This window comes from Stegostoma tigrinum, chromosome 29 (assembly GCF_030684315.1).
Source record: "Stegostoma tigrinum isolate sSteTig4 chromosome 29, sSteTig4.hap1, whole genome shotgun sequence".
Lineage (NCBI taxonomy): Eukaryota > Metazoa > Chordata > Chondrichthyes > Orectolobiformes > Stegostomatidae > Stegostoma > Stegostoma tigrinum.
In genome coordinates this window covers 19,343,584-19,361,939 of record NC_081382.1, presented here as the reverse complement: position 1 = coordinate 19,361,939, position 18,356 = coordinate 19,343,584, and the positions used below count along the sequence as shown (strand labels likewise).

Below are 18,356 nucleotides of genomic sequence, written 5' to 3'. Positions count from 1 at the left end.
TTGGGCCCTTGGATAGTGGGGAGGGAGGAAGTAAATGGGCAGGTGTTGCACCTTCGTCGCTACAGGGGAAGATGCTGTGGGGCTGTGGTGAGGTGCTGGGGTAAAGGAAGAGTGGACCTGTGTGTCCCGGAGGGAAAGGTCCCCATGGAAGGCGGACAAGGGAGGGGAAGGGAATATGTGTCTGGTGGTGGCATCTTGCTGGAGGTAGCAGAAATGGCATCTGATGATCTTCTGGATGTGGATGCTGGTGGGATGGTAGGTAAGGACAAGGAAAACCCCACTGCTGTTGCTGGGGGGGAGAGAGGGGGTGACTACAGAAGTGCAGGAAATGGTTCAGACTCGGTTGAGGCCTTGTCAACAACGGAGCTGGGAAACCTCGGTTGCGGAAGAAGGTGGTTCCACCCTTGGGTCACTGTCTGTGTGGAGTTTGCACATTCTCCCTGTGTCTGTGTGGCTTTCCTCCGGGAGCTCTGATTTCCTCCCACAGTCCAAAGATGTGCAGGCTACGTGAACTGGACATGCTAAATTGTCCAAAGTGTCCAGGGATGTGTCAATTAAGTGGGTTATAAGGGAATTGGGTCTGGGTGGGATGCTCCAAGGTTTGGTGTGGACTTGTTGGGCCGAAGGGCCTGATTCCACACTGTAGGGATTCTATGATTCTGTGAAGGTGGACATTGCGGATGCTCCCTTGTCCAGGCTGGCCTCATCTGAACATATATGACGGAGATGGAGGAACTGAGAGAATGGGATGGAGTCTTCACAGGAAGCAGGGTGTGGGGATGTATAGTCCAGGATTTTTCTCCACAGATGCTGCCAGGCCTGCTGCGCTTTTCCAGCAACTTCTGGCTTTGTTCCTGATTTAAAGCTTCTGCAGATCTTTTGGTTTTTAAACTTTAAACAGACTATTGTTCACTGCCTTCCGGGCAACATCGACCATGACACCAAACAACCTTGCCCTGGCAACGTCTGCAGGACATGTCAGATCATTGACATGGGTACTACCATTACACATTGGAACACCACCTACCACATACATGGCAAATACTCACGTGACTCGGCCAATGCTGTCTGTCTCATACCATGCAGGCAAGGATGCCCTGTGGCACGGTATATTGGTGAGACCATGCAGACGCTACAACAACAGCTGAATGGACACCGCTCAACAATTGCCAGACAGGAATGTTTCCGCCCAGTCGAGGAACATGGGTCAAGGACATTCAGCCTCCAGTCTTCGGGTAAGCATCTTTCAAGGCAGATTTCAAGATACACAACAATACAGAGTTGCCGAACAGAGACTGATAGCCAAGTTATGTATCCAAAAAGATGGCCTCAACTGTGATCTTGAGTTTATGTCGTGTTATGTGTGACTCCACCCCACTGTTCTGTAAGTGTAAAATCTTCCTTACTGTCCTGTTTTGACATCGGCACTTTGATAAATTGTTATGCTCTCTCTACCTTAATTAGTTTGCACAGCTTTGGATTACCTATTACTTTGGTCAGACCCTCAGCACACAACTGTTATACCTATCATATTTTCCCAGTCATTTAGCTTGACTCCATACCACCTTATTTTTAATTTTTTTTTCTAATTATCACTCTGCCTCATTTAATCAGATCATTCCTTCGCTTGTTATTCAGTTGTTGACACTTTACTCATCGTCTAACACTCCTGGTCACCTGCACAGACTTATTATTTGACACTTCACTCACACCAGTTTTATGATCTTTTGATCTCTCTGCTTTTGATCTCCCCGCCTATAAATTCTGTGCCTGTGTGCTTCTCTCTCACTTCTCCTGACAAAGGGGCTGCCCTGTTGGACTGTAACCTGGTGTGAGAGTGAGTTCTGACTTTGTCCTCCCCTGTCCAAGAATGGCACCCTCATATCATGATTTCCTCTGGCAGTACATTCCACATATGAACTCGTCTCTATGTAAAAACTTTGCCCCTCAGGTCCCCTTTAAATCATTCTGTCACCTTAAAAATATGTTCTCTAGCTTTTGCACACACCCACCCCCACCTTGTCTATGCCCGTCATAATTTTATGAAACTCTATAAAATCATCCCTCAGCCTCCTATTGTTGAGTAAAAGAAGCCCCAGCTTATCCAGCCTTTCCTTTTAACCAAAACCCTGCAGTCCCAGCAGCATCCTGGTAAATCTTTTCTAAACCTCCTCCAATTTAATAACATTCTTCCTGTACATTCTTTATTAAATATGGAGACAATACTGTGCATGATTCACTTGATGTAGCCACAGTTTCAGTCAGAGATGACCTTTTTGGAATTATGTAGCCTTCTCTGATTGATCTTTCTGCATTCTCAGCAACTGGGAGGAGTTCACTGTCTGGATCACCTAGTCCATGTCTTAGGACAGATTTTGATGATGTGAGAAGTCCACCCATTGTTCCCATTATATCATCATCTCAACTATTTTTGGACTGTAAATTTTGCTGAAGCAGTGAGTGAGAAAACTATATTTTTAGATCACAGACCAGATGGTTGAATGGGTAGGTAACTTCTAACCCAGTTTTTTAAAAATGAATCAGATGAAGTACTCCAATCACTACTTGATGTAGTTGAATGAGATTCAGGCTAAGAACTGATAAGATTTTCTTTCATCAATTGTTGCTCATAACTTGTTTTTATTGAAAGTGTGTTTAATTGACTGAAAATGGATGTTACAGTAACAGTGCAAAAATGGGAATTCCATAAGTGCAGTCTGAGTGCGTATAAATGGGCACAATATAGAACCACATACTGAAACAATGCATTTAGCAAGAAATATGCTGGATTATAGCTGAGCAGAAGATATATGTATAGATTTCAGGACAATATTTTCAATGTCTGTACTGTGTATAGAGCTCACAAGTTCAGTCTTAGCATCATGTCTCAAATTTTTCTGAATGTGACCACAATCTCATGCTGCGGTGAGAACTTGTAGCAGAGCATTTCTGTTTTGCTTTCCCTGGCATCAAATCTTTTCGCTTTGATGGGCAGTAGTGTTGGAAATATATAGACCAACTTATTGCTTTCAAAAAGATAAGAAACACAATATTGATGCCAACATTTCAAACTTCGGAACCTTAAGATTCCATTGTGGGGAGACCGATTTTGCCCTGCCCAATATTTGCTTCTGTTGAGTTTGAAGGAAAGAGATATTGGCCAGTGTGCATTGGACAGCATAATAAGCATCCCCCATTAGAGCACAGTTAAAAACATTCCCATGATTTTTTAAGAATGCTTTCTTCCACTAAAGCGTATGCAAGCTAAATCAATTATAAAAATGTATTAACACGGGAGTCTGCAGTTCAAGGCTGCACTAGAATAAGCATTGGTCTAATTGAGAGGATATGGTATAATCAGTGAATTTACACTTTTCTTGCACACAGAATGACACAGATCTTACAGGAACAAATGACCAACTGGAGGGAGATAGTGGAAATTTGCCAGACATCTCTCTTGTGAGTATTTTACTCTAAATTGTACAGTTCAATTGCCAAGTAACATTGTCTTTTCTCCATCGAAAAGATAGAATGTGATGCTCATTTTTCAAGCAGTAGAATTAACATTTATCATTATTATTTGTTTGTTGTAATCAGCTCATTTGAAGTTATATGAAGGTAAGATAATAACAGCAGAAGAAATGTTGAAACACACTGAAAAAAAAACTTTGTCATCAGGATGCCTGCTTATCTCTGAGACTGTTCAATTTAATCAAAACTTCCTGGGCAATAACTAGGTACTGTGGTTTGATTTTAAATGTATAACTTTTCTTGGATAGTTTTGAAAAATATTAATCATTCTGCACTTATTTGAACAAATGAAGGTCATAACACAAATTTTGGCAACTGAATAGGCTATAAAAGATCAAGGAAGGAAGTAGATTGAGCCTACTGAGTTTGTTTCAATGGCATTTTAATAAAGTACAAAATTATATTGCTGAATCAGAATAATTGGCCCAATGCCAATTATGTTCATTTCATAGTCAATTGTGCTTTTAAGTGTCCTTCACATACACTGCTGCTGAAACAAAAGCAGCACAGAGACAGTGACTCAGGAAACAAAAGGGAATAAAAAGAAACACAAAGAGGCAGAGGAGAATATTCACACCAAACAAAAGGGAACAATTTAGGTTGGGCGCACTGTGAAAATTGTCAACATTTCACACCCTCCGGACTGACATATCCCCTCCCTACCTCCCCACCTATACTCATCTCTACTGGCTCCATCCCCCCTCTTTAACTTGTCTGTCTCCTCTCCACCTATCTTCTCCTCTATCCATCTTCGATCTGCTTTCTCCTCTCTCCGTATTTATTTCAGAACCCTCTTCTCCTCCCCCATATCTGTTGAGGGTCTAGGCCCAAAATGTCAGCTTTCCTGCTCTTAAGATGCTGCTTGCCCTGCTGTGTTCATCCAGCTCCACACCTTGTTATGTCATAATCCTCAGACTCCTGGTTTTATCTGAAGTGGAGTGGGTGTGGGGGCAGAGTGGTTTGGTGAGGTCTGGGCAGGCAGACTGATTGCCGCAGATTTTCTTTCCTCCTCCCAATGTCACATACGTATGACTTTGATCCTGCCTGCTGGGTTTCCTGCCACTCAGGGACCATAGCAACGAAAGGGAGGTGATTATTGCTATGTGGTAGGCACATTCCCAGTATTGCTTGTGGTGCAGCAAGAACAGGAACCTCAAGCTTAATCTGTTTGGCTCTCCCACACCCTAGGATCAGCTCCAGGCAGAAACAGATACACCCATCACCACTGGATTGTGGACTGTGCAACATTGAATATCCCTGTTGCATATGTGTAAAATGTACGCAGCTCACTAGATCTGGAGGCAGCCCTGCTCCCATGCTGCCAGTAATGTAGCAGCAGCGTCCCTAGCTAGTCTTGATCTGCAATCTCCTCTGAAGTATTTTCTGCCTGACAGGAAGCCAAGCCTTTCATTTCAATCAGGAAGACGAGGAAAAAGTGCACACACTCTGTGGCGCTCGTAGCATTTGGAAAATTTCAACCTTCTGGCCACAATTCTTCCTCATTTGCAACTCAGAAAACTCTCCCTAGTTTGGGGCTGAGCCATCAACTACAAAATGCACCATTGATAAGTTCCAGTAGCATAGCGAGCGAGATTTATACAGAGGGAGACAACTTCTTGGATAAGGCATTAAACCAAGGGACGCAAAGTATCCCTTGGCACTATTTTGACAGTTTTTAAGTAAGATCTTCTAGTTGTTCTTGCTAATTGTTTACAAACACAGTATTACAAAAACAAATTATTTACTGGCTGTAGCATCGCTGTTTGAGAACTTATTGAGTGCAAACTGGTTGTCAGCTTTCCAACATTATCGCAGTGAATAATCTTTAAAAGTATTTAACTGCTTTGAAGTGCTTTGGGACATCCTAAGCTTGTGTAAATGTAAGCGTTATATTCTTTATTTCATATTTATTTAAAACGGAAACTTCTTCTGTCTTGAGTGCTAGGTCATGTTGGCAGTTTTAACCTAATCCCACATTGATCAAGTTGACAGCTACACTCGTTTTGCAACTCCTCTAATTTTGTTCAGACCTGCTCAGCCTGCCCTCAGTTCCTTTGTCCAGAACATTAATATATAACATGAATAGTTGTGGTGCCAACACTGACTCCTGTGGAATTGCACTAGTCACTGGCTGCCATCCTGAAAAAGATCTCTTTATCCCTACTGTCTGCCAGTCAGCCAATCCTTTACTTATGATCCTCTGACCTCCTTCATCTCGGTGCTAAAGAAAAACCATGCAGCGTACCTCAGTAAGCAGTACCTGGTGACTCTGACCTCCATAACTGTAAAGTTCTCCGAGAGATTGGTCATGGCACGCATTAAGTCCAGCCTCCCAGACTGCCTTGACCCCTTGCACTTCACCTGCTGATGCAATAGGTCCATGGTAGATTCAATCTCCCTCACCCCACACTAATCCCTGGAACATCTGGACAACAAGGCTACCTGCAAGAGGATCCTACTAAACAATTACTTCAGCACCATAATTCAAAACAATTCTATCCAAACTCTAGAACCTAGCTCTCCCCATTCACTAACCGGATTCTCAACTTCTTGACCTACAGTCCACAATCAGCAAGGAGAAGCTACAACACCTCCACCACAATAATTCTCAACACCAGCGCTGTGCAAGGCTGTGCACTTAGCACCCTTCTATACTCCTTATTCACTCAAAACTGGTCGGCCTGATTCAGTACCAACTCCGTTCACAAGTTTGCTGACAACACCACCATTGTAGATCGGATCTCAAACGATGAGGAGATGGAATACAGGAAGGAGATAGAGTGCTCAGTGGCACGGTGCAAAGACAATAACTTGTCCATCAACATCAGCAAAATGAAAGAGCAGGTCATTGATTTCAGGAAGCAGATTGGAGGGCAATAGTCGAGAGCATCAAGTTCTAGGGAGTGGAACAATTTGTCCAATAATCTGTCCTGGTCCACCCATGTTGACACTGTGGTCAAGAGAGCACGACAGCACCTCTATTTCCTCAGGTAGCTAAGGAAATTTGGCATGTTCATAAGGACTATTACCAATTTTTATAGATGCACCCTCTGGACTATGGCTGGGATGCATCACAGCTTGGTAAGGCAACTGTTCGTCCCAACTCTGCAAGAAATTACAGAATTACGTGCACAGTCCAATCCATCACATAAACCGACCTTCCATCTCTTGACACTATCTACGTTTCCCGCATTGAGAAAACAGCCAATGTAATCAAAGACCCTTCCCACCCCAGTTATACTTTCCTCCACCCTCTTACTTCAGGCAGAAGAAATAAAAGTTTGAATACACGTATGGACAGATTCAAGAGCAGTTTCTTCCCTGCTTTTATCAGACTTTTGAATTGATGACCTAAATGTTAATGTTGATCTTTCATTTTACCAGCTGGCTTACTGTATAATTTTTTTTCTCCCCCGTTATTGCTTTTATTAGTTAGTATCTGCTGGTTTTTAAAGGCTTCCCAATCCTCTGGCTTCCCATTAGTCTTCCCCACATTATATGCTTTTTAATTTGCTTTTATGCTGTCCTTAACTTCCCTGTCAGCCATGGTTGCCTCATCCTTCCCTTATCATGTTTCTTCTTACTTGGAAAGATATATGTTGTGGCTTCGGAAACCCCTGCCATTGCAGGTCCCTCATCTACTCTACTAGGGTCCCTTTCCAACCAACACTGGCCAGCTCCTCCCTCATGTCTTTTCCCAACTGTAATACCATTACATCTGATTCAATCTTCTCCCTTTTGAATTGCAGGGTGAATTCTATCATATTATGGTCATTGTCTCCTAGGGCTTCCTTCACCTTATTCTTCCTAAACAAGTCTGCCTCATTACACATCATTAAATCCAGAATTGCCTGGTCCCAAGTGTGGTCTACCACAAACAGCTCCCAAAAAAGTCTCATAAACATTCCTTGAATCCCTTTTCTAGGAGTCTACCACCAATCTGATTTTCCCAGGCCATCCGCACACTGAAGTCCTATAATTATTGTAACTGGGGCTTTCATACACACCGATTCTATTAACTGATTTATTTTCTCCCCCACTTCCTGACTACTGCTAGAGGGCCTGTACGTAACTCCTTTTTCCCTTTGCAGTTCCTTAACTCTACCCACACAAATTCTACGCCTTCTAAAGCAGACTTCTTGCTACTGATTTAATTTCATTTCTTACCAACAAAGTAGTCCTGTCCCCTGTGCCCACCTGCCTGTCCTTTCACATTTAGTTCCCATCCCTGATCCCTTTTTAGCCATGTTCCTTTGATTCACACAACTTTGGACCGGCCAATTTCAATCTGCTCTAAAAGCTCATTTACCTTGTTTTACATACAGTTGCATTGAAGTAAAACATCCTCAGTCCAGTGTTGACTTAGCTGCTGTGCTGGAAATTAGATTCCTCACCCTTTCCATATTCTCTGTCCTGTTACTTGTTCTGGAAACTTTAACCTTGGCTCTGTTCTCCGTCCCATTACTTTTTCCATAATTTTCCATGCATCCGATCCCACTCCCTTGCTATTTCGGTTAAAGTCCCATCAACAGCCTGAGTTAAGCAATTTGCAAAGACTTTTGTCCGAGCATGGTTCAGGTGGAACCCATCCTATCAGAACCGCTCCCTCCTTCCCCCGTACTGATGCTGACATCACGTGAATTCAAACCCATTTCTCCCACATCGATCTTGCAGCCACCCTTTTACCTCTTAACGATGGATGGGATCCTGTGCCAATTTGCTTGTGGCTCAGGTGGTAGTCCAGCTATGTCACTGGCCACATCTCTGGAAAAGATGAAGACAAGAATAATGAGAATAGTTGTAAAGTAGTAAAACATGTTTTGTTTCAATGAAAATGCAAACAGGATGATCATTACAAAACCATTAAATTCTTAAAGACATTGATGAAATAACTCAATATAATGAAACCAAATTAGAAGCTGATGCTATGGTTGTAAGCTCTCTAATACTGCTGCAGATCTGCTATATTCTCTTTGCAATAGCAATAATGTACCTACCAATCAAAACAACAGGAATTTGTTTTCAATCAATTATAAATGCATTGACCATTGATTTTTTTTTGCATGTAAGCAACTTTTCAAAATAGCAATATTTGTGGATGACCCAGTTTTTGAGCTAATGCTTAATCTGTGGAATGTACAGAATGAGTACTGGTTTGGTAACTAATCGGGATGGTGAGTAGGTTTTAAACTTGAAATAAACCCCAGTTCATTAACAGTATCCTGAAACAGAAATTCTTTGAAACCAAATGATTCACTCACTTTGTGCAGGTGAATATACACACTGCAGGGTAATAGCTGGACTAATCCATTTACAAGCAAGATTTTAATTATTGAGTTTTCCACAAGTTATTGAGGTTCTGCACTCATGCAACGAACTGGCGATGCTGCTATTAGCACTGTACGCTATTACCTTTGTACTGAACAAAGTGATAAACTTCACATACTTTTAACATGAAAATCTAACTTCAATATATCAATGGATTGCACTCAGAAACATTCATTATCTGTCCACTAACAGCTAAATTAACAGTACAATCAAATTATCTAACTTTGTGGCCCATTGAAATGACTGAATACAGCTCAAAGAGGGAGAATAATCATCGTATAGAAGCTCTTTGTATTCTTCATTTATATAAGCTCCCATCAAAAAAAACACAAGATGCCAGTTCACATGGTAGACTTTATACTAGTCATACTATTGGAATATATGCTTTTCTTTATTCTACATAATAAAGCCATCAAACTGTGTCAGTGAGTGAAGCTCCAATCAGAATTCTAAAGACTGTAATTGAAAGTTCACGATCCCATCCATCAACAGAACAAACTATTCCCAATGGTTACCACAAAGCTTTCGGTGATTAAATTAAATTAATTTTCTGCATACCTTGTATAAGAATATTGAGACGATGCCCCTGGATCTAGATTCTTCAACCAGAGAAAATAGTTTATCTACCCTGCCTCTTCCTGTAAATGCCTTGAATACTTCAATCAGATCACCCTTAAACCTTGTACATTCTAAAGAATAAAGACTAATTTGTCTAATCTCTCCTAATGACTCAAATCCTAAAGTCCAGGTAGTATAGACTTAAACTCGCTACAGTGTGGAAATAGGCCCTCCAGCTTAACAAGTCCACACCAAATCTCACAGCATCCCACCTAGACCCATCCCCCTCTAACCAACACATCCCTGAACACTATAGGTAATTTAGCATGGTCATTCCACCTAACCTGCACATTTTTGGACTGTGGGAGGGAACTGGAGCACCCAGAGGAAACCCACACAGACACAGGGAGAATGTGCAAACTTTACACAGACAGTTGCCCACAGGTGGAATCAAACCTCAGCCCTGGGTACTGTGAGGCAGCTGTGCTAACCACTGAGCCACTGTGCCACGTCAAATCCTCGTAAACTTGCATTGAACTGCCTCCAGAGCTAAAACGTCCTTCCAAAAGTGTGGTGCCCAGATCTGCTCACAGTACTGTAAGTGGGATCTAATTAGGGTTTTGTTGAACTGTAGCATAACGTCTGCATCCCTATACTCCAGCCCTTTGGATATGAAGGTCAGCATTCCAATAGCCACCTTGACTATTTTCTGCACCTGTCTGTGACATTTTAAACAGTTATGCACCTGAACCCCCAAATCTCATCAGGGCAGCCATTGTATTTAATGTCGTGCCTTCCAAAAAATTGGTGTATTTTACGGTCTCAAATGGGTGACCTCACATTAGCTTAGATTGAAATCCATCTGCCACAGCTTTGCCCATTCACCTAATCTATCAATGTCTTGTTGTAATTTTATGCTGTCATCAACACTGTCTACAATGCTACCTAATTTTCTGTCATCAAATTCGCATTGGCTTTTTATGCCATTATCCCTAAGTCGTTAATGATTATAGTGAATAATTGAGACCCCAATGACAAACTGGCAGAAAGCTAGCCACCAGGATACATGAACATCAACTAGCCACAAAACGACATGACCCACTATCACTCGTATCCTTACATACAGATGAGGAAGGACACCACTTTGATTGGGACAACACATCCATCCTAGGACAAGCCAAACAGAGACACGCACGAGAATTCCTAGAAGCATGGCATTCCAACCGGAACTCCATCAACAAACACATTGATTTGGAACCAATCTACCATCCCCTGAGAAAAAGAACAGGAAATGACATCACCAATGCAGGAAATGACATCACCAACCCAAGGAAACCTAACCAGATAAATAGAAAGTGGGACATAACACCAGCGCTTCGTCGGAGGCTCACTGATGATGTTACGTAGAATGGTGACGAAACGTTTGAAAACGAACCTTCCAGCTCAGCGAGCAAACTCACATCCAGCAGATCCTTGTGTTACCATCAGTTCTGAATAAGCGTCACTGGACCCGAAACATTAACTCTGTTTTTTCTTTCACAGATGATGCCAGACCTGCTGAGCTTTTCCAGCAATTCTGTTTTTTGTTAAAGATCCTTGTGGGATACTGCTAATCACATGCTGTCAATTTGAGTACTTACCCATTATTCGAATTCTGTATCCTGCCACTCAGACAGTTTCCTGTCCAGGTCAGTAATTTGCCCTCAGTTCAGTGGGCTGCAACCTTAGAAAACAGTCTGTTGTGTGGGACTTTATCAAACATTTTGATATGCTCATTTGCAGTGTTAATGTAGTAAATTTCATGTCCCATGCCTATTACTATATAATTGTTCATTTAATTCCATTACAATCTTGGTTTCAGGCAACTGATGGGAGAGTGGAACAAAGTGCACAATTTTGTAAGACCAGATGTCTCCAGAAGATTTGCCCAATAACTATATCCCCAATTATTTCTGGTTTGCTTTCTAGGATAATGCGCAGCCCTTCACTGACAACTCGTCAAACTATAGACCACTTCAACCTGAGCCCACTACTCTAGCCTCTTCACAGCAAAAGACAATCGGAGACAGACCAAAATGGAGCTCATCAGAGTCATCACACTCGGGCCTTTTCTTCACAGTACCTCACAGTCCTTCGTTAACCACCACAATCATCGATACAGATGCCACAAGTGATGGTTCTTCTCTTGCTTCTGCCTCTGTTGTTTCGACAGATGAGTCTGTTTGTACAGTACACACTAAAACCTTAAAAATGCAAACTATGAGTGGTGAGGCGACAGCCCAGCTGTCCCGTGTCAACCAGCACATCATCGGACCCTTTCCTAGAGTTAAGTCTCCAACACAGTTGTCTAATGCCTCAGAGTGTTTCTCACCATCTCATCCAAATCCACCTCCACGTAATCCAGGCCTCCTTCCTCCAGGGTCAACAGACAAGCCACACCCACAGTTAGCAGCAGCCAATCAGCACTTTGTAATGGTAGAAGTGCATCAACCAAACAGTGAACCTGATGTCAATGAAGTTAGGGCATTACCACAGTCTCGAGGTAAGAGTCATTTAATGACAGCACCATGTTCAGCTTTTCCGATTGACAATCGGCTTTTAATCTGAATTCATCTTCAGGAAATGGTGATTTCAGTCAAATTAAGTATGGACATACATCTGTTATATTGAACATGAACAAAGCGGGTGTCAAGTTTGTCTGACACTGTCAGATAATCTGAGCAGATATTTTGAGTCTCGGGTTATACCTCAATCATTTCTTGAATGGCTGTTTCTGTAATTGTATTGAATTAGGTTCAAGATTTTATGCAGCCTGAACTGCAGGGAGGGAGAGTCCATTTTTGCAGTGGAAGTAATGAACTAGTTGTTTTATTATATCATAAATACAGTTTCTATCTGAACATTTGCAAAGATTCATGCAAGGTTAGATGGCTTCTTCTGTTTAATTATAATTAACAATGGAAGCTACGATGTATTAAATATTTGTCACTGCTTACAAACATACGAAATGGACAGACAGGGAAACATCATTTATCAAGCCTGTCACAAACGAGACCATTCTGAATTAACCTTTCTTCCTTCCGCACCTACCCATTCCTAAGGGAAAGAAAACATTCTGGAAAAATATGCTCCAAATTCAGCATAAATGAAGATCAGTCTAAGGGCTTTTGTGGGCCAAGTGTTACTTATGATGACACTTACCTTCTGTAATCTCTGCCCAAGTCAGGAATAGGTCCAACTTGTTCTCAGCTTTGTACACAAGCCTCAACATCTACTGCTCCAGTTGCCTATGTACTTGAAAGAGACCTTACTCTGAGTAAAGATGAGCTATTTAGCACTCAGTTACTGCCACCTCATGCATAAACTTGTGACCCTCTTGCCTTCCCCAATCTGTTAACCTGAATAATGTAAAAGGGACAAGATCCTTGAGCCCATCTGATATTAGGTGATGTTTTTAACTTCATAAACATCCCAAGGCAATTCACAGCAGTGCTCTAAAACAAAATTTGCACTGACTCTCATAAGGCAATATTAGGGCTGATCAAAAGCCTGGTGAAAGAGGTAGATTTTACAGAGGCAGGAGAAAGAGAGAGATGGAAGGGTTTCAGGAGGGAATTCAGGAGCTTAGGGCTGACGCAAATGTAAATACACCTATCAACGATGGAGCAAGTAAAATTGGGGATATTGAAGAGGCTGGAATTAGGGAACACAGACATTTGGAGACTAGTGAGTTGAAGGAAATTACAGAGATGTGAAGGTACAAGGCCAGAGAGGAACTAGCAAACCAGGAGAAGAATGTTAAAATTAACTGGGAGCCAGTATGGGTCAGTGAACTCCAGAGTGATGGCTGAATGGGATTTGGTCATAGGCAGCAGGGTTTTGAGGATATTCCCAAGGTTGCAGTGAATAGAAAGTGAAATGCCAGACTGGAGTATATTGGGGCAGTCAGTTCTGGCGGTAACAAATGAGATTTCAGCCGCAGATCAGCTGAATGAAAAGTGGAATTGGGTGATAGCAGAGGTGGAAATAGGCATCTGAATGGTAACACAGATATGTGGTCGGAAGACCCACTCAGGGTCAAATATGGCAATGAGGGTGTGGCTCAGTCTGACCCAATTTAATCAGCAATTAGAGATAGGAAATGATGGCAGGGACGAAAAGCAATGGTGTCAGTGTTCCAAATATTTAATTGGAGGATATTCCAGGTCATCCAGAAGTGGGTGTCAAACATTTTATGTGATAATTTACAGTGGGGGATGAAGGAAGATATTGGTGAGATGGAGCTAGAAATCATTCTTATAGTGTCCCTGTCATTAAGTGGGGGGTCGGTATTGGTCCAGCGCTCCCGATGCACCCGATCTGTATATGCCATAATACTGTGCCTTGAATTGTCCTGAGTGATTCCATTAAAACATAGAGTCATGCAGCCATACAACATGGAAACTCCACCTTTGGTGCAACTCACCCCTGCTGATCCATGTTCCAAAGTCTCTGTTACTTTTCTCTCCTGTTACCTTAAAATTATGCCCTCCAGTTTTGAATTCCCTTACCCCAGGGAAAAAAAAACCTTTGCTATTCAGCTTATCTGTGCCCCTCATGATTTTATGAACCTCTGTAAGGTCTCTGCTCAACTTCCTATACCCCAGTGAAAAAAGTCTTCGCCTATCCAGCCTCTCCTTATAACTCAAACCATCCAGTATTTGTAACGTCCTTGTAAATCTTTTCTGCACCCTTTCCAATTTAATAATATCCTTCCTTTCGCAGGACAACCAGAACTGTACACAGTACTCTAGAAGTGGCCTCACCAATGTCCTGTACAACCACAACATGACGCCCCAACTCCTGTACTCAGTGTTCTGATCATTGAAAGCAAGCATGCCAAACACCTTCTTAAACACCCTGTATACCTGTGGTGCAGCTCTCAAAGAATAGTGTACCTGAATCCCTGGATTTCTCTGTTTGACAACACTACCCCAGACCCTACCATTAACTGTGTAAGTCCTACCCTTGTTTGTTTTACCAAATGCATTATCTCGCATTTGTCTAAATTAAACTCCATCTGCCTCTACATGGCCCATTGGCCCAAATGATCAAGATCCCTTTGTAATCTGAGATAACCTTCTTCAATGTCCACAATTTCACCAATTGGTGGTGTCATCCATAAACTTATTAACCATGCCTCCTATATTATCATCCAATTCACTTACATAAATGACAAACACTAGTGGACCCAGCACCAATCCCTGCAGAAAACCACAGATCACAGGCCTCCAGTCCAATAAAACAAGCCTGTGTCTCCTACCATTAAGCCAATTTAGTATCTAATTGGCAAGCTGTCCTTGAATCTCATATGATCTAAATTTACTAAACAGTCTACCATGCAGAACTTTGTCAAAGTCCACATAGACAATGTCTACTGTTCCGCCTCCATCAATATTCTTAGTCACACCCCTTAAAAAGCCAAGTTTGAGAGACAGCAGTTCCCACGCACAAAACCATGCTGATGATCCCCAACCAGACCCTGCCTCTCCAAATACATGCAAATCCTATCTTTCAGAATCCCTTCCGACAATTTACCCACCACTGACATCAGACTCAATGATCTACAGTTCCCTGGCCTTTCCTAAATAAAGGCACAACATTACCCATTAGTTAGCTGCATTTTCCTACGTTGGTCATGAAGAAATGAAAGTAGAGCTGAAATTGAAGAGATTAGTGCAGGCTGCTCAACAAAGTTGCCAATGCCTAGCCAATTTCAAGATAAGCCATCCTGTTTCTGTGCATCAAAATACTTCCAAGGCCAAAGCTGTACAGCGAAAAAATACACACCCATTAGTATTGATGTTTATGGGTCAATATGCTATTCATATCTTTTTACTTATGTGACTAGGGATTGAGCAGAATCTATTTTCTATCAATAACAGAAATTATGCCACTGTTCCCACCAGCTGCTGCCCTCTCCCAGTTATCTGACAGTGGGCAAACTCTCAGTGAGGACAGTGGGGTTGATGTTGGTGAAATGGGTGGCAACAGCAAAGACAGCAGTCCCGTTCCTGTGAAGGGAAAAATCACCAAGGACATGCCGAGAAATGAACCCAAACCAGAGGCCGTTTTAAAGCCAGTAAGTGAGCTTCAAATTCTTATTTATTCCTAAATGAAAGAATCATTGATTTATTTCTTCATAAAAAGTATCAAGAGATGAGCAACGAAAGAAAGAATAAAAGGAAAATACCACCAATGCTAAAAATTTGAAATAAAAACAAAAAGTGGGAAAATACTTCACAGATCTAGCAACATCAGTGGAGAGAGAACATTGTCAATGCATTGATTGAATATGAATTCTCTTTTCAACAGAAGAATCTGAAGAAGTTTTATAAGCAACTCAACATTTAATTCTGCTATAGAGGTAGTAGGAACTGCAGATGCTGGAGAATCTGAGATAACAAGGTATAGAGCTGGTTGCTACACCTTATTATCTCTCTTAATTCTGCCTCTCTGTTGTCAGGTCTGCTGAGTATTTCAAGCACTCTTTGTTTATATTAATAACAAAAATAAGAATATATGCACCAGAAACCGAAGGAATGCTGGATGCTGGAAACCCAGAAACAAAAACAGAAATTGCTTTAAAAGCTCAGCAGATCTGGCAACATCAGTGGAGAGAAAGCAGAATTAAAGTTTCCAGTCCAATGACCCTTCCTCAGAACACATTCTGAGCTCTGAGGAAGAGTTACTGGACCTGAAACATTATCTCTGCTTTCTCTCTGCACATATTGCTTGACCTGCTGAGCTTTACCTGCAATTTTTGTTTCTGTTTCGGAATATATGCATTTGTATAGTACCTTACTCTGCAATATCTCTCAGTTCTTTAATTCCTTTAACTTTAACAGAGGTACATCCTCTTAGTGATGAAGGAGGAGAAATGCACATAAAACCACAATTCCCTTCTATAGTGTTTGCAACCAACAGTGTGTATAGGAAGGTAGATCTACATGTTTCATGCCCCTAAGTATATATGTTCAATTTAAACATTAGGAGCAGACTTTCATGGGTTTAGATAAACAGGATTATTTATTCACACACTCACCCTAAGAAATCTAAATACCATGTCAGTCACATACCATATGTTCAAGAAGGATACGGTTAAAGAAGATAATGTACCCAAATGGGTTAATCCAAAAGGATAGTTCACAATTCATGTATTTAACTTACTCAGGTAAAAACCGTGCTCAGATAAAGAAGACACTTATAGGCTTGAATTGTTGTTTAGATGAGTTCAAAAGCTGGAGTTTCAATCAGGATTTTTGTAGGATTCCTTTGAAGAAAGTAATGCTGAGTAGGTTGTAAAATTAGATATTTGTAGTTTTTGCACCAGTTCCTTTACAGATGGACAAAGTGTGTAATTAGTCTGAGGCTTGATAAAGACTTGCTTGTCTTCATGTTAACAATGTAAAGATAGTTCAGCCTTGTTGCTGCTGAAACTCTTGCAACCTTCAACTCTCTTGCCAGCTGTGCAGGTCTTTTCCGATCTTGAGATCAAAAGTCATTATAGCCAGCCAATTTCAGTCACAGCCAAGAGATAATGGGAACTGCAGATGCTGGAGAATCCAAGATAATAAAATGTGAGGCTGGATGAACACAGCAGGCCAAGCAGCATCTCAGGAGTGCAGAAGCTGACGTTTCGGGCCTAGACCCTTCATCAGAGAGGGGGATGAGGTGAGGGTTCTGGAAGAAATAGGGAGAGAGGGGGAGGTGGACCGAAGATGGAGAGAAAAGAAGATAGGTGGAGAGGAGAGTGTAGGTGGGGACGTAGAGAGGGGATAGGTCAGTCCAGGGAAGACGGACAGGTCAAGGAGGTGGGATGAGGTGAGTAGGTAGAAATGGAGGTGCGGCTTGGGGTGGGAGGAAGGGATGGGTGAGAGGAAGAACAGGTTAGGGAAGCAGAGACAGGCTGGGCTGGTTTTGAGATGCAGTGGGGGGAGGGGATGAGATGGGCTGGTTGTGTGATGCAGTGGGGGGAGGGGACGAACTGGGCTGGTTTGGGATGCGGTGGGGGAAGGGGAGATTTTGAAGCTTGTGAAGTCCACATTGATACCATTGGGCTGCAGGGTTCCCAAGCAGAATATGAGTTGCTGTTCCTGCAACCTTCGGGTGGCATCATTGTGGCACTGCAGGAGGCCCATGATGGACATGTCATCTAAAGAATGGGAGGAGGAGTTGAAATGGTACGCGACTAGGAGGTGCAGTTGTTTATTGCGAACCGAGTGAAGGTGTTCTGCAAAGCGGTCCCCAAGCCTCCGCTTGGTTTCCCCAATGTAGAGGAAGCCACACCGGGTACAATGGATACAGGATACCACATTGGCAGATGTGCAGGTGAACCTCTGCTTAATATGGAAAGTCATCTTGGAGCCTGGGATAGGGGTGAGGGAGGAGGTGTGGGGGCAAGTGTAGCACTTCCTGCGGTTGCAGGGGAAGGTGCCGGGTGTGGTGGGGTTGGAGGGCAGTGTGGAGCAAACAAGGGAGTCACGGAGACAGTGGTCTCTCCGGAAAGCAGACAGGGGTGGGAATGGAAAAATGTCTTGGGTGGTGGAGTCGGATTGTAGATGGCGGAAGTGTCGGAGGATGATGCGTTGTATCCGGAGGTTGGTGGGGTGGTGTGTGAGAACAAGGGGGATCCTCTTTGGGCAGTTGTGGCAGGGGCGGGGTGTGAGGGATGTGTTGCGGGAAATGAGGGAGATGCGGTCAAGGGCGTTCTCGACCACTGTGGGGGGAAAGTTGCGGCCCTTGAAGAACTTCGACATCTGGGATGTGTGGGAGTGGAATACCTCATCCTGGGAGCAGATGCGGCGGAGGCAGAGGAATTGGGAATAGGGGTTGGAATTCATCTCCAACTGCCGTCGAGACGTTAACTGCCTCAACCTCTCCACCCCTTTCACCCACTC

General features: G+C 42.6%; 1 protein-coding gene across 6 annotated transcripts in view; it reads left to right on the top strand.

The window, feature by feature from the left end:
• The window catches only part of whrna (whirlin a), a 196,482-nt gene that overhangs the window by 152,135 nt on the left and 25,991 nt on the right, over positions 1-18,356 (top strand). For 4 of the 6 annotated variants that reach the window (XM_048558757.2, XM_059638128.1, XM_048558755.2 and 1 more), the window contains 3 exons: positions 3,388-3,459; positions 11,386-11,959; positions 15,342-15,538. In XM_048558757.2, the coding sequence (XP_048414714.2) occupies positions 3,388-3,459; positions 11,386-11,959; positions 15,342-15,538 (843 nt within the window). The remainder of the gene's footprint in view (positions 1-3,387; positions 3,460-11,385; positions 11,960-15,341; positions 15,539-18,356) is intronic. The other 2 variants (XM_048558756.2, XM_059638129.1) reach the window with 2 other exon arrangements.